The sequence below is a fragment of the Myotis yumanensis genome, unplaced genomic scaffold (assembly GCF_028538775.1).
Source record: "Myotis yumanensis isolate MYYU_CA2020_CCGP unplaced genomic scaffold, mMyoYum1.0.hap1 SCAF_1, whole genome shotgun sequence".
NCBI classification, from domain to species: domain Eukaryota; kingdom Metazoa; phylum Chordata; class Mammalia; order Chiroptera; family Vespertilionidae; genus Myotis; species Myotis yumanensis.
This window is the reverse complement of record NW_027223752.1, coordinates 195,422,972-195,437,267: the sequence shown is the minus strand read 5'-3', so window position 1 is coordinate 195,437,267 and position 14,296 is coordinate 195,422,972. Positions and strand designations below refer to the sequence as shown.

The 14,296-nt window shown below is 39.4% G+C and overlaps 1 protein-coding gene across 4 annotated transcripts in view; it reads left to right on the top strand.

Annotated features, from left to right (window-relative positions):
- SLC4A4 (solute carrier family 4 member 4) overlaps window positions 1-14,296 on the top strand; it is a 328,200-nt gene that overhangs the window by 243,428 nt on the left and 70,476 nt on the right. For all 4 annotated transcript variants that reach the window (XM_070395274.1, XM_070395285.1, XM_070395260.1 and 1 more), the window contains one exon: window positions 1,201-1,375. In XM_070395274.1, the coding sequence (XP_070251375.1) occupies window positions 1,201-1,375 (175 nt within the window). The remainder of the gene's footprint in view (window positions 1-1,200; window positions 1,376-14,296) is intronic.

The following is a 14,296-nucleotide window of genomic DNA, read 5'->3' as shown; positions in this document are numbered from 1 at the left end:
GTTCTGGGTAGAGTGTATGGCAGGAAGAATGTATAATGTGCCAATCTTACACATGTGGGTTTCATGATTCCATCTCTTCCCTGTACACTTACTCAAAAGGGGGTAACATGTTATAGAAATACATGAGTAACTCACAGGTCCTGTTTTCCAGAGAGGGCAGTTGGGGAATCAGGTTTCCAGATTGCTTTGGCTAAATCTCTTTTCATGACAATTCTCCCTCCTCCACTGCTAGGTTCTCCATTTCATTTTGGGTTAAGTAAAATTTCAAGTTGGGTACTCATTTTATGAAAATATGTCTTTTAAAAAACACTACAGACTGAGATGTCATTCTTCCGTATTTCACCTTTGCTAAATACACCGAGTGTCTGTAGTTTGCCTGGCCCTGTTCATACTAAGATGTGAGATTTGGCTGGGAGGGTGAGTTGACTGATGCATAAGTCAGCTGACCTGCTAACATTTGCGGTGGGAGTCAGCAGGCAATGCTGTTCTACCACATACCTGCATGGTTTCCTTGAATCTGAAACATCTTAAGATTCTTACCCCAAAGTCACATGATCGGGAGACCCCTTATGGCCACTATCATATTTCAACCATTGCTCCTCTCTCATCTAATAATCCTGTTCCCCACTTAATTTCTTCCTTGATTTTCAGCGCCATGCATTTTACATATTTTGTCTCCTCCATACAGAAAGTAAACTTCATGAGAGTGGGTATTTTCTTTTCTTTTCCTCATTCACTTTTATATTTCCAGCACCTGGATTAGTTCTGGGTATATCGCAGATGCTCAATAAGCATTTGTGGAATGAGGAATGAATGAATGAATGAATGAATGAATGAATGAGGCTGGAAAGGAAGCCATGGCAAGATTATAAAGGTCCTTGTATGATCTGCTCGCATGTTTGGATGATTTTCTTTGGATGGTGAGAAGTTTTAATTTAGCTCAACAATTCACTCTCATCTAAAGACAAACTGTCTGGTCTTTAGGGAATGTGACACCTAATTTGGTGACTGAAAAAGGGGAAGATAGAAGAAAATTTATTCTGCCACAGTTTTCTGGTTTTATCTTAAGTGATTAAATAGTACCTTGTTCCTTCAAGCACGCGTTAAGTACACATTCTTTGTGGTTTAATAAGTTATCTCTTGCTTAATTTGATAGTAATTTATGTTACATCGTCACATGTTTGCTCTCTCCTTACCCAGGTTCTGTGGTGGACTAATTAAGGACATAAAAAGGAAAGCACCATTTTTTGCCAGTGATTTTTATGACGCTTTAAATATTCAGGCTCTATCAGCAATTCTCTTCATCTATCTGGCGACTGTAACTAATGCGATCACGTTTGGAGGACTGCTTGGGGATGCCACTGACAACATGCAGGTGGGTTGGGTTTGGGGGAAGACACAAATAGTACAGCCCAGATTGCCTTCCTCACCCTACAGCTCAGTTAGTAGCAGATGGCCTTTCAGTTACTCAGCGTGATTTTCCTTTTTTTGCTGGATGCTGCGTTTTACTTTGCTTCTGGCCTGCTGCTGTATTTCCAACATTTTAGTAATTATAAAAATAGCTTGATGAAATCTGGCTTGAGTCACAAGTGGAGAAAAGAAGGGAAGGAAATGAGGATATACAGTTCTATTTGGGCAAAAGCATATCAGCTGCTTTAATTGGATGCAGGGCACAAGGTTTACGTCTTCTACTACCTTGAATGTATGCACCATTTTGTTAAACTTGATGACCGCACTCTTTCTAGAAATACATGGTCATCTTCATTGTACACCTGAGCCAACAGAATCATCAACTGAGGGATTTACTCAAGGGTGGATTTGCTTGTCTGTCAGTGGAACTCAGCATTAAGAAATACAAGATAAGAGTTGTTTCTCTTATTCCTGAATCTACTCGTTAAGCTGTAAAAACTCTGAATTGATTTATTTTGTCTGAACCACAATACTTTGGTGACTTAGCAGGTGGCATTTGCCTTCCTTTTGAATCAGTAATACCGAATGTTTTAGTGATAGGAAAGATACTTCAGATTCTCTTAGTCAATCAGAAAAATATGTACAAAACTACTTTTATTTGATCCAGTCATTAAGAAAAAAAGTAGGCATTGTGGGAGATACTGGACACAGCGTAGTGAGTGAAGGTGATAGTCTTATGTAAAGAACCAGATTCAAGCCCTTTTCTAATTCTGTCCTTCTCTTTTACGACTTATTACTGTTTAACCTATGTGACATTCCTCAGTGCTGCCAGCCAACTTATTAAAAAAAAAATACAGCTGATTCCAAATGTTGCTTTTCTTCCACTTCTATTTTCTTCCCTGGGCACATTTATGTTTTAGATTTCTGCCTAAACACAAAAATAAGAAGGAGACTATCTTCATTGCTCCAAGTAAAAAAGGAGAATCTATTTTAAACAAGTGTATTTAGTTTCTTGAGAGTATATTTTATCTCTTACTGCTCATTTATTGCTGCATAGCATATTATCCTAAAGCGTAGGGGTTTGAAACAACCATTTAATCTCTCATAGTTTGGGTGGTTGATGGACTCAGGTAGTTCTCTCTTTGGTCCTCATACACTTGCAAGATGGCAGCTGAGGTTGGAGTCATCTGAAGGCTTCTTGACTCACAGGCCCAGTGCCCAGGCTGGGTGTCTGCAGGAGCTGGGACTGAGGACTCTCCACATGACCTCACCACGTGGCTCACATGGGCTTCTTCACAGCTGGGGCCGTGATGACTCCTGAGAGGCCACGTCCTGTTGGAAAGGGGTAGTTGCCATTCAGCTCTGCTTCTTTCCACATGAAAATATACTCAGTATGATTTCATTTTCTGATTTTCAAAGAGAGGTTGAAATTTAAAGTTCTTATGTGAAATCTGGTGATTTAAAAATACTGGTACCTGATTGACATTTTTAAAATACATTTTTATTGATTTCAGAGATAGAGAGAGAGAGAGAGAGAGAGAATATGAATCATCAATGATGAGGGAGAATCATTGATTGGCCGCCTCCTGCTGGAGATCAAGTCTGCAACCCCAGCATGTGCCCTGACTCAAACTGAACCACAACCTAATGGTTCGTAGTTTGATGCCCAACCACTGAGCCATGCCAGCCAGGCCTGATTGACATTTTAAAAATAACACTGTGCTGGCCAGAGAGCACTTGTCTGTGTGTTCCCAATGGTAGGCCTGCGGCACGAGGAGTAGACAGTGTGGCAGTAGCAGAGGAAGTACATGAAGAAGGTGTGCTCCTCTTTTTTCCTTTCATAAGATAGAAATGAAAACTTGAAGTTAGAGCAGTGATGTCAGTAGGAGACTTTTTATAAAATTTGAGTGTATTCAAATGGGATAGGTACTCTTTATCCAAATGAGAGCATTGTGATAACAAAACATAAACTTCAAGGAAATAGGTAGGAAAAAAAGGAGATGTGATTTTGAGAGTAGCAAGAACAAAATCACCTTGTCTTTCAGAATATAGAGATTTTTTTGTGCAGATTTAAAAAATATTTTTCAATTACAGTTTACATTCAGGTTATTTTGTATTAGTTTCAGGTGTACAGCATAGTGGTTAGACAATTGTATACTTTACAAAGTGGTTCCCCAATATTTCAAGTACCCACCTGACACTGTACATAGTTATTATGAGATTATTGACTATATTCCCTTATGCTGCACTATCTCTGTGACTGTTTTGAAATTACCAATCTGTAGTTTTTAATCCCTTCACCCTTTGCAGCCAGTCCCCCAGCCATGCTCCCCTCTGGCAGTCATCAGTCTGATAATCTCTGAGTCTGTTTCTATTTTGCTTGTTTATTTTTTGTGCAGATATTGTTTCAACACTTTTATATTCATGAATGTTCTTCTTATTGACATCCTTTGTGTTTTTTATTGCCTTAAATTTTTAAAAAATCATTTAAATTTTTTTAAAATTACAGTTTAAACTATGTAATTACATTGGTTTTCAGTGCACAGCCCACTGATTAGACATTGCATAACTTACTAAGTTATCATCTCGATAAATTTTGTACCCACCTAACACCATACATTAGAATATTATTGACCATATTCCCTATGCTTATTGTTTTTTAAAAAATCAACTGAATTGAACTGTTTAGCTTTAGAACACTGTATCTGAGATGTGACATCTGTTAGTCTATTATTCACCCCTCCAAGGTGAGTTAAGTTCTATATGAGTGAGTTCTTAGGAAAATAAAGGATTCTGTTGTATAACATGAAATGAGTATTCTCCTCTGTGATAAATTACACAGGAAAAGCCTTGCTGGTGGTGTAAGCTGTTTTCTGGGTTCTGAAGACTTTAGGAGAAACATAAATACTTTCCATGGTCAGGATGTTAAAAATGACCATTTGCTGGGTGTTACTCCTGGGAGTTGACTTCATTCAAAGTATCTAATTAGCAAAAGAACTACAATTTGACACTTCTGGAAGTCACAGTGGGTGGCAGAAACACTGAAAAAGTGGGCTAGAAAATTAATGATTGTTAATATATATTTGTTGAACTGAATAGTCTGTTATTAATTTCTTTTGGTTGAACTACTGCTATTAGTAAGTGAATACACAGATCTAAGCACTGGGTTTATAAACCTAAAACATCTGTGTAAATAGAAATTAAGTAGTACATGCACACATATGCCCAACTCAATGGTTATATAGTGATTTTACATATCCTAATATTTTAATATGAAAAAATTTACATGTAGTAATCATACTAGGTTTTCTTATAATGATAGATGATTATATATATGTATGTATGTGTGTATATATATGTGTATTTATATTTTTATATGTATATACATATAATATCAATAGATATATGGATATCAGTAATTATCAATATATACGATACATATAGATGTCTGTATATACATATATATGTGTGTGTGTATATATGTACACACACACATATGCATGCTGATTTGATCTCTGTTAAGGACCAAGGAGTGAGGTGACCTGAGATGCTGAGAGGACTCGGCACTGAGAGGGTATGAGCTATAACATGCAAAAGAGCTGATGCTCCGGCAGTGGGAGTCTTGACTTGGCATCAGGACAACAAAGTGTTCTGTGGATTTGGTGCTAAGGCCCAGGTCATTTCACAAGTCTATGGCAGAGGTTGATTCATTCCTTTGAAAATATTTACTTAATGTCTACTGCGTGCCAGACACTATTTTAAGTGCTGGGGAAACAGATAAGTGACCAAAATAGATAAGACTCCTCTTCTGACAGCATTTACAGTCTGGGGTGTTGATAGAGCTATCTGTTTCTCTGCCCCCAGGAGATAACCATAGTGGTGTGTAGAGGGCTCATTTAGGGGGCGAGGTCCTCTGGCTCTATTTGACCCTCTAAACCAGCGGTTATCAACCTGTGGGTCGCGACCCCTTTGGCGGTCAAACGACCCTTTCACAGGGGTCACCCAAGACCATCCTGCATATCAGATGTTTACATTACAATTCATAACAGTAGCAACATTACAGTTATGAAATAGCAACGAAAATAATTTTATGGTTGGGTCACAACATGAGGAACTGTATTTAAAGGGCCAGAAGGTTGAGAACCACTGCGAGTCTAAACAGTAGATCAATACTAAGCAGCAAAGCATTGACACAGCCTGAAATAATCTTCAATTATATCACATGTCTTTATAAATGTGGCAGTGGGTTATTCTCAAATGTACAAGCAGCTGAAATGAGTCAACTGAAAACAGTTCCTTGCTTTTAAAGGCAGGCAGCTCAGAGATGGTTCACATAGGGCCTTTATTGTCAGGCTACAAATAGACACGGGCGCTGGGTAGAAACATGTTGTAAAAACACAGATGAGTCACTGCACTGCTGTTGTTTAAGCACACTCTTCCGCCAGCTTCAGTGCAGGAGGTCTTGCCTACTCAAAGATAGGAATTCACATCGAAGCATTTATTTCAGAGATGAAATATGTGTGTATATAATAATCCCATGTATATAAGGCATATATATGTTTAATAATTCCATGTACATTTACATATATATGATAACGTCCCCATCTATTTGTATACACACACCCACACACACATACACAAACACACACACCCATACACAAACACACACACTTCACTAGAAGCAGGTCTGGGTAGTCTTATGGATCATTTCCCATGGACCTGTGTTCAAAATAAGACAGTTGAAGCTATGATGGCTCCCAGTATAACCAATTTATAATGGCCACATAGATGACTGTACGATTTCCCCAACATGGCACTTTGTGAGGCCTCTGTGGCTTCCAGGGTGAGTATTCACAGCTTGCTTGTTAATAAGCATGGGCGAGGTTTAGCTTGGGCTTCCGGGACTTCTTCATCAAGAGTTGACCTTACATTCATCTAGGATCCAGCCCAGGGTGGTACTATTTTCTCTTCTTAGAGTTTAATAAGAGCATGACCTTTCTGAGATCTATGAATTGTGCTGACACTTATTATATTCGTATGACCCTTACCTTTTTCAGTAAGTCCCACTGTAATAACACTCAGGCCCCCTGCCATGCTGTGTGAATTAAACAAGGGCTTTTCAGCTTCACCATCCTGAAAATTTGTCCTTCCCACAATTGAGTTCTGTGACCATCCATGTCAATTCGCTGCATTATATTTACATTCTTGGTTGCCAAGCAAGTATACTGTTCTATCCATTTAGATACTTTTAATTAAATTGTTAAATGTCGACTTAACAGGTATTTATGGATAGTTTAGTCTTTGGGCAGGATACTGATATAGAGAACATTTTTTGATACTTCATGGCAAGTTTTTTTGTGTTATTTAAAAGTTGTTTAGCTTTTTGAAACAAAGAAAAGTATTTTAACTTAAATCTACATTGTTAATTGTGAATGACTGAGCATAGTTTAGAGTGAAGAAATGAAGAAAGCCATTTTAATTTTTTTCAAGAGTAAATATAACCCTATATTCACAACCTTATAGCAAAAGAATACAGTAAGATTTTTAGAATTCTGTGAATTTTGTGATATTTATGGACCCCAACCGAGCACATTTTAAGGGAATTTGTCTCATAATAAGGAACATTTATAGCTGGCATCTCCAAATTTGGGGCTTTATTTTAACATACTGCTGTGCTAAGAATACTTAATCAATCTGCTTAAGTTGGAAATATATCATTTCTTTATCACATGACAGACCTTGATGAGATAGATATTTCTTTATGAATCTGATTGTGTGCAATTTATAACAGCGAGGTTAAAGCCAATTGGTAATTGCTTCACTATAGTGAGGGTTGTCTAGTAATTTCAACTTACCTAAATGTTGCACTTTGGTACCAAAATCCATTTCTTCCTGGAAGTGGAAATGTGAGATGACATGTTGGTTCCTTGAACTAGTCTTCCAGACTAGGGAGATAGTCAGAGCTGTTTGAGTAAGCAAAGTAAATGTTCCTGACAAAGTAAGGGGCCCTGTATTGTTCAGCTGCCTCCAAGGTCTGCTGGCCATTCCTTCTTCCAGGAAGAACTTTAAATCATTTGATTCACTTCAGGTGCAGATTCTGAATTAAATCTGTTTGATTATAGTTAAGTCAGTTATGCCCAGTTGGTGTGGTTCAGTGGTTAAGCGTTGACCTGTGAACCAGGAGGTCACAGTTTGATTCCCAGTCAGGGCACATGCCTGTGTTGTGGGCTCAATCTCCAGTGGGGTGTGTGCAGGAAGCAGCCAATCAATGATTCTCTTTCATAATTGATGTTTCTCTCTCTCTCCCCCTCTTCCTTCCTCTCTGAAATGTGTGTGTGTGTGTGTGTGTGTGTGTACACACACACACACACACACACACACACACACACACTAGAGGCCTGGTGCATGAAAATTTATGCACGGGAGGGGGGTTCCCTCAGCCCGGCCTGCCCCCTCTCACAGTCCAGGAGCCCTCAGGGGCAGGAGGCGACCTGGCGATCAGGAGAAGGCAACGCCCCATCACACCTCTGCTGCTGCCACTGCCGGCAGTGCAAGCCTCGGCCAGCCCTGATTACCTGAGCCTCGTGCTTGCCCTGGGTGGCTGGGGGGCTGAAGGGACTGGGGGACTCTGGAGGCAGGCACACGGAGCGGCCAGGCCTTGCTGCATACCTGCCATCCTGGCAGGGCTGAGAGGACTGGGCGCCACCATCTTTTGAGGATGTGACAGTCAATTAGCATATTCCCTCCTTATTGGCTGTCGGTGCTGCCATCTTTGAGGGCAGGGCAGTCAATTAGCATATTCCCTCCTTATTGGCTGTAGGCACTGCCATCTTTGAGGGTGGGGCAGTCAACTAGCATATTCCCTCCTTATTGGCTGTAGGCACTGCCATCTTTGAGGGTGGGGCAGTCAACTAGCATATTCCCTCCTTATTGGCTGTGGGCACTGCCATCTTTGAGGGTGGGGCAGTCAATTAGCATATTCCCTCCTTATTGGCTATGGGCGCCGCCATCTTTGAGGGTGGGGCAGTCAATTAGCATATTCCCTCTTTATTGGCTGTGGGCGCTGCCATCTTTGTGACAGCATGTGGGTCAATTAGCATATCCCCTCTTTATTAGATAGGATATTTAAAGTTATCATTTGTGACCAGATTTTACTTACCAGAATTTGTTACCTCTATTTCCTTGGTGATCAGAAAATGATAGTAATTAGGCTGGTTGGGGTGCCAAGTGTTGAAAATTTCTAGAATTATTTTGCGTTTGGCTTAAAATTAGTTTGAAATAACTTTATTTTTGTAAGATGTAATTATGCATTGTAGAAAATGCAAGCAATATAGTAAAACTAGGTAGAATGTAATTTTCCCCTTATACTTATCACCCAGAAATAACCATTATTAATTTTTTCATGAATACCTTCCCATACATTTTTCTTTGCCTATACAAACAGACTAATATATAAGATTTTATATAAATGAGATAATAAATATACTATTTCAAAGCATGATTTAATGGAAGTCTTTTCACTTCAATATGGATCTTGAGAATCATTTTTAATAACTACATCTATTTGTACACATAATACATGTGCTATAATTTACTTAATAAACCCTCTATCAGTAGGCTTTCAGTTTTCCCCAATTTTCTCATCTGTAAACAAAGGTTATGCCAATTTATGCTTCTACCAATAATGGACAAGAGTGCCCACTTGTCTACACCCTTGCATGAACAGGATTTCTCATTTTTGTTATTTTGAGGGTTGAAAAATGATAGCTCATTCTTATTCAGTTCAAATTTATTTGAATTTTAGTGGGGGGTGAATATCCTTTCACATTTTTATTCACTACACTTTTCTTTTTATCCCAACTTGAGTATATGCTTGTTGATTTTAGAGAGGAGGGGGAGGGAGAGAGAAAGAGAGAAACATCGATGTGAGAGAGAACATTGATTGGTTGCCTTCCTTACATGCCCTGATGAGGGATGGAAACCCCAACCTATGTATGTGCCCTGATCGGGAATAGAACCCACAACCTTTTCGTGTATGGGATGACCCTCCAACCCACTGAGCCACACTGGTCATGGCAGGCTATCTATTCTTATTTATATCTGTGTCCTTGCTGTATTTTCCTTTTACCCATTTGGTTTTTTCCCATTGACTTGTTCAAAACTTATGTAATAAGGATATTTTCTTTTGCTTCTCAGAAATATCACAAATATATTTTTCCTAGATTTACTGTATGCCTTCTAACCTTATTTATGATTTCTTTTGCTGTATGGATTCCAACTTTTATGTAGTCAAAATATTCAATGTTTTATAGTTTCTTATTTTCATGATATACTTAGAGAGGTTTCCCTACCCCAAGATCAGAAAAATATTTACCCACATATCTTGGGTCTTTAATGTTTTCCTTTGAATTTTTTATCCATCTGGAATTGATTTTTGTGTAAGGTTATACAGGCATTTGATGTTTGGGCACTTCAGACGATCTAGATACATACTCCCAGCTCTTCAAACAAAAAGACATTGTAAAGCCTCCCTGTCTTGCCCGTCCATCCTGTTAGGCTTGGAGTTGAAGCCCTTTTGGCTCATGCTTTTCTTCAAGTGGGGAGCTAATTTGTCTTTCAAGTCTTCCCTCTTTTTTGGTTCCTGCTGGGCAGTGTGAAGAGAAATCCTGTTCATGACGACAAAGCATTTTTAGGCAGAGTAGGTGGCAGTAAGGATTTGGCAGCTGTAGTCTGTCAGGGCAGAACTCACTGATTTATAGGCTGTAGCTACTCAGGTGAAACAAAAAATGAGGGTTGGATATCCAATCTTCTTCCCCCTGTAGATGAATGGTCGGTGTAACTGAGCCTTAACTATGCTAGTGGTGGTTCATGTTTTGAAGAGGGGGAAAGGTTGCTTGAATGCGACTCAAAATTGGGCCATGCGAGAATCACCTGGGGAACTTTGAAAGCATGCTGATTCCCTAGGCCTGATCTTCTGAGGTTATGATTCAATTTTCCAAGGTAGAGATAAAGAAAAAGTCCTATTTTTTCTTAAAAAATAAATTTCTCAGGTAATTCGCATGTGCCTAAAATTTTATTATATACTTGTATCATTTCTCCTCTCATTTTGATCATGTGGCTTGGCTTATGCTGGGAACCTGGCGTCAAAACTGCAGGTAACAGCACTCACTACTGATGTCCAACAGTGATGTTTAACTGGCATTAGGCTGCATCATTCTTCTTGGCTAAATTTCAGAATCAAAGACTTACCTAAAAAAATTTGATTTTATTATTCAACATGCTACACAGTTTGCATAAGTTACCATGGGCAGGAACTAGATTTTCTCGCTTTATGGTTGGAAACATTTTAGTGTTGTTGTTGATATTAAAGCTTTACTATAACAATAATGTTGGCGAATGCTTTATCATTTTCTGACACCAACGTATTTTATTTTCCAAGTTTCAGTTGGTTGAAAGTTGTCAAAGAAACAGAAAATTCTTTGTTTTGGGGGGCAGTTGTGCCATTTTTCTCTTTCTGTTATTATCACTCGATAGTCACGGGAACTAACATTTTGCTGTATCTCTACTTTATTCTTAGCTCCTTACATATTACTAGAGGCCCAGCGCATAAAATTCGTGAGCAGGTATGGTCCCTAGGCGTGGTCTGCCATCAGGGCCATCTTCCCTGGCTGCCCACAGCCGGCCCGGAAACCCGCCGCCACCCTTTCACCATAGGGTGATCAGTGCCTGATGGCCAGGGGAAGGGACTGAGAGGTCGGCTGTTACTGTCCACTCACCAGCCCCACCCCCGCCATGGGTTGCCCTCTGTGTGTGGGGTGACTGGTGTGGCGGGGGCCTTGGCCTGGCACCACTTGTATCCCCTGTCACCCACCCCTGGTTTCTCGTTTGTCATCAGGCGATCGGAGCCTGCCAGCCGGGGAAAGGAACTGAGAGGTAGTCAGTGCGTCTCATAGTGACTTGTCCAGCAGTCATTCTGATCGTTCTGCCTTTAGGGTCAATTTGCATATTATCATTTTATTATATAGGATTCCCTTATTTAGTCCAAATGATTATCCTGTAAATAGCCATCAATGTTCCAGAAGAGAGAATTAGGAGTTAGAGAGTCTGGTGACTAGTGGAGAAGATATTTAAACCCAAGATATTCCTGACTCCAAGACATGCTGTTTGTGCTGAGTTACCTGGAAGTGACCTTGGACATCATCTCGCCCAGTGGTTCCCAAACTTATTTGGCCTACCGCCCCCTTTCCAGAAAAAATATTACTCAGCACCCCCTGGAAATTAATTTTTTTAAATTTTAATAGCAATTAAACAAAGATATATGTATTAATGTTTCTACCTTTTTCGTAAAATATAGTAAAGAAAGGTGTAAATTAGAAACATTGAAGTTTGAAATTATGAAACTATTTATTGAACTCAGAATAGAAAGGTAATACAAAAAAAGTTAAAACAAATGCACCTGTGGCCATCACCGCCCCCCTGGATCGCTGCAGCGCCCACCAGGGGGCAGTAGCACCCACTTTGGGAATCACTGATCTAGCCCAACTTCACCTTATATCTAAATAAATACATTATGTCTATGTTACTATTCATCAAAAGTGTATTACCTGCCAGAGGCTATGCTGAGCACTTTATATACATTATCTAACCTACTACATATATTAAGCCATAAGGAGATTAAGTCACTAGCTTAAAGTCACTGAGCTAGTTACTTCATGGTACAGTCTACAGGTAAACTTGAGATTGTCTGAATCCTGAGTCCATGGTTATACTATATCAGCTCGATGTTTATCTGCAACATGAAAAAAACTAAATTTGACAAAGGTTAAGTGACATTCCCAAGATCATTAGCTCTTTGGTGGCAGAATGAAGTCTAGACTCTAGATTTGCTGCCTGCCAGTTGTGTGTTCCTTCTACTGTTCTGCAGTGGGCAACACTTGATCAGAAATGACATATGATAAAACCTAACCAAAATGGAGTTGGAGGACTTTATGGCACCTGATTCTGCTACACATCAGAGCTCAGCCATCTGCATTCTCATGAGTTGCTATGGAGTTTGCTCATCTTTGGGAAATAAGGTATAGAAGTATCTTTCTGAGATACAGCTACTAAAAATATGCACATCCACCCATTATTTTCCTTTTTTATATCAGTGAACACTGAATATAGTAAATCAGAAAAGGGGTTTCTGATAGTTCACTTTATAAATGGCTTTAAATTCTAGGTACAATTAAACTACAGTTATTCAATGCATGAGGTGTGTTTTTTTTTTTTTTAAATTTCTGTATTGTCAAGAGTAACATGTCAAAATATGGTGAAAATAGCTCTTTTCTGAGAAATGCTGGAAGCATCTCTAAGTTCAAGCAAGTTTCTTTCCAGTGCAGTGTGTATAATTAATCACCTTTCTCTGTTTCAAAATTGTCAGCCACAGAATGGAAACTTTAGCACTTACCAAAGGATCAAGTACTGAAATAAAAATAATCTGCCTTTTAGTTGTCACATGGCATCCATAAATCAAAGCCATTTTCTGGAGGAAAGTTGCTATTATCTTTACTGAATGTACAGCCATGGCTGTTGACCTTTGAGAAGTGGAACGTAGGGTGTGATTTGGGCATTTCTTCTTGGATTCCTGTAGCGCTTCCCAGATGCCTGCAGAGCTCGTGAGGTATAGTGTATAGCATGATGGGAGGCAGACAAATATGAGGACCCTAGGAGGCCCTGTTCCTACCCTCACAGTTACTAATGGTAATGTCAGACCAAGTAGAGATTCTTAATCTCACGTTCCTCCTTCCTTCCTTTATGTTCTCTTTTGCACCCAGGCCTTGCTGTATTTTGACCCTGCAGTAGTGATGAAAAATAGGCACCCCATGCTTGATAAAGAATGATGCAGGCCAAAAAACTTTGCCTATCACATGTTCTCAGTGCAGCTTGTCCCACCACATGGAGCATTCCAGTCCTACCCTTTCATGTAACACACATTGAAGTAAGTCATGAAAAAGAAAGTTAGATGATAAAGACCCCAATGTCAATGCACAAGGAGTAGAAAAACTGTATGTCCAAGAAAATCTGAGGCACAGACACATCTTTTCTCCTTGCTAAGGGTGACGTAGTGGTTTGAAAGACTTGTGCCTCATTGTTGTACCAAATGTGGATTTGTTCATTCATTTAACCTCCTGAAACTCAGTATCTTCACATGTAAGAGATGAAGACTGATACTAATTGGTTGGGCATAAATTAGTTGCTGCATAAATGCTGCCTGATTCTGCTACCTTGCTTGTTATTCTGCTCCCTGTCCCTCTTAGTAAGAAAGGAGTGGGCATTCTGATTACATATGGATTGGCTATCAAATAAGATGGCACCTTTCAGCCATGCAGTAGATTTCACATCCCTGGAAGCAGGGTCTCTTTCTGCCAGACTTCTTAGATAGAAGAAGAAATTGTTCTGAATTGTTTCAGGATATGTATACTCTTGGTGTGAGAAGCCAGTCTTATTACTTATCATCCCCATCCCCACCCCAGCTCCCTTGTCACATGGTGCTACGCTAAAGGATTTGTGTCTGTTTTCTGAATTAAACTCTATCTATAGAAGAGAAGGATGTCATTTTAAGGAGAATATTGCTGGCTCTGAAGCTGTATAAAAAATGTGCTCAGTAATCATTATAATAAGGGTCTTCTAGGATGGCTTTTGAATGGAGATAGCACTTAGTGTATTTCAATTTTATTAGTTGATTAAAAAACACACCAATTTATTTGCAGTCATTTTATATATATTATATGAAAGTGAATGAAAAGTTGCAGGAGAATTTTGGGGGCAGTGGGACGAGGTGACTTAGGGAGAAAGATAGGTGGATACGTTAACTGGGAGGTCGGGGGGAAGGACTGGGAACATC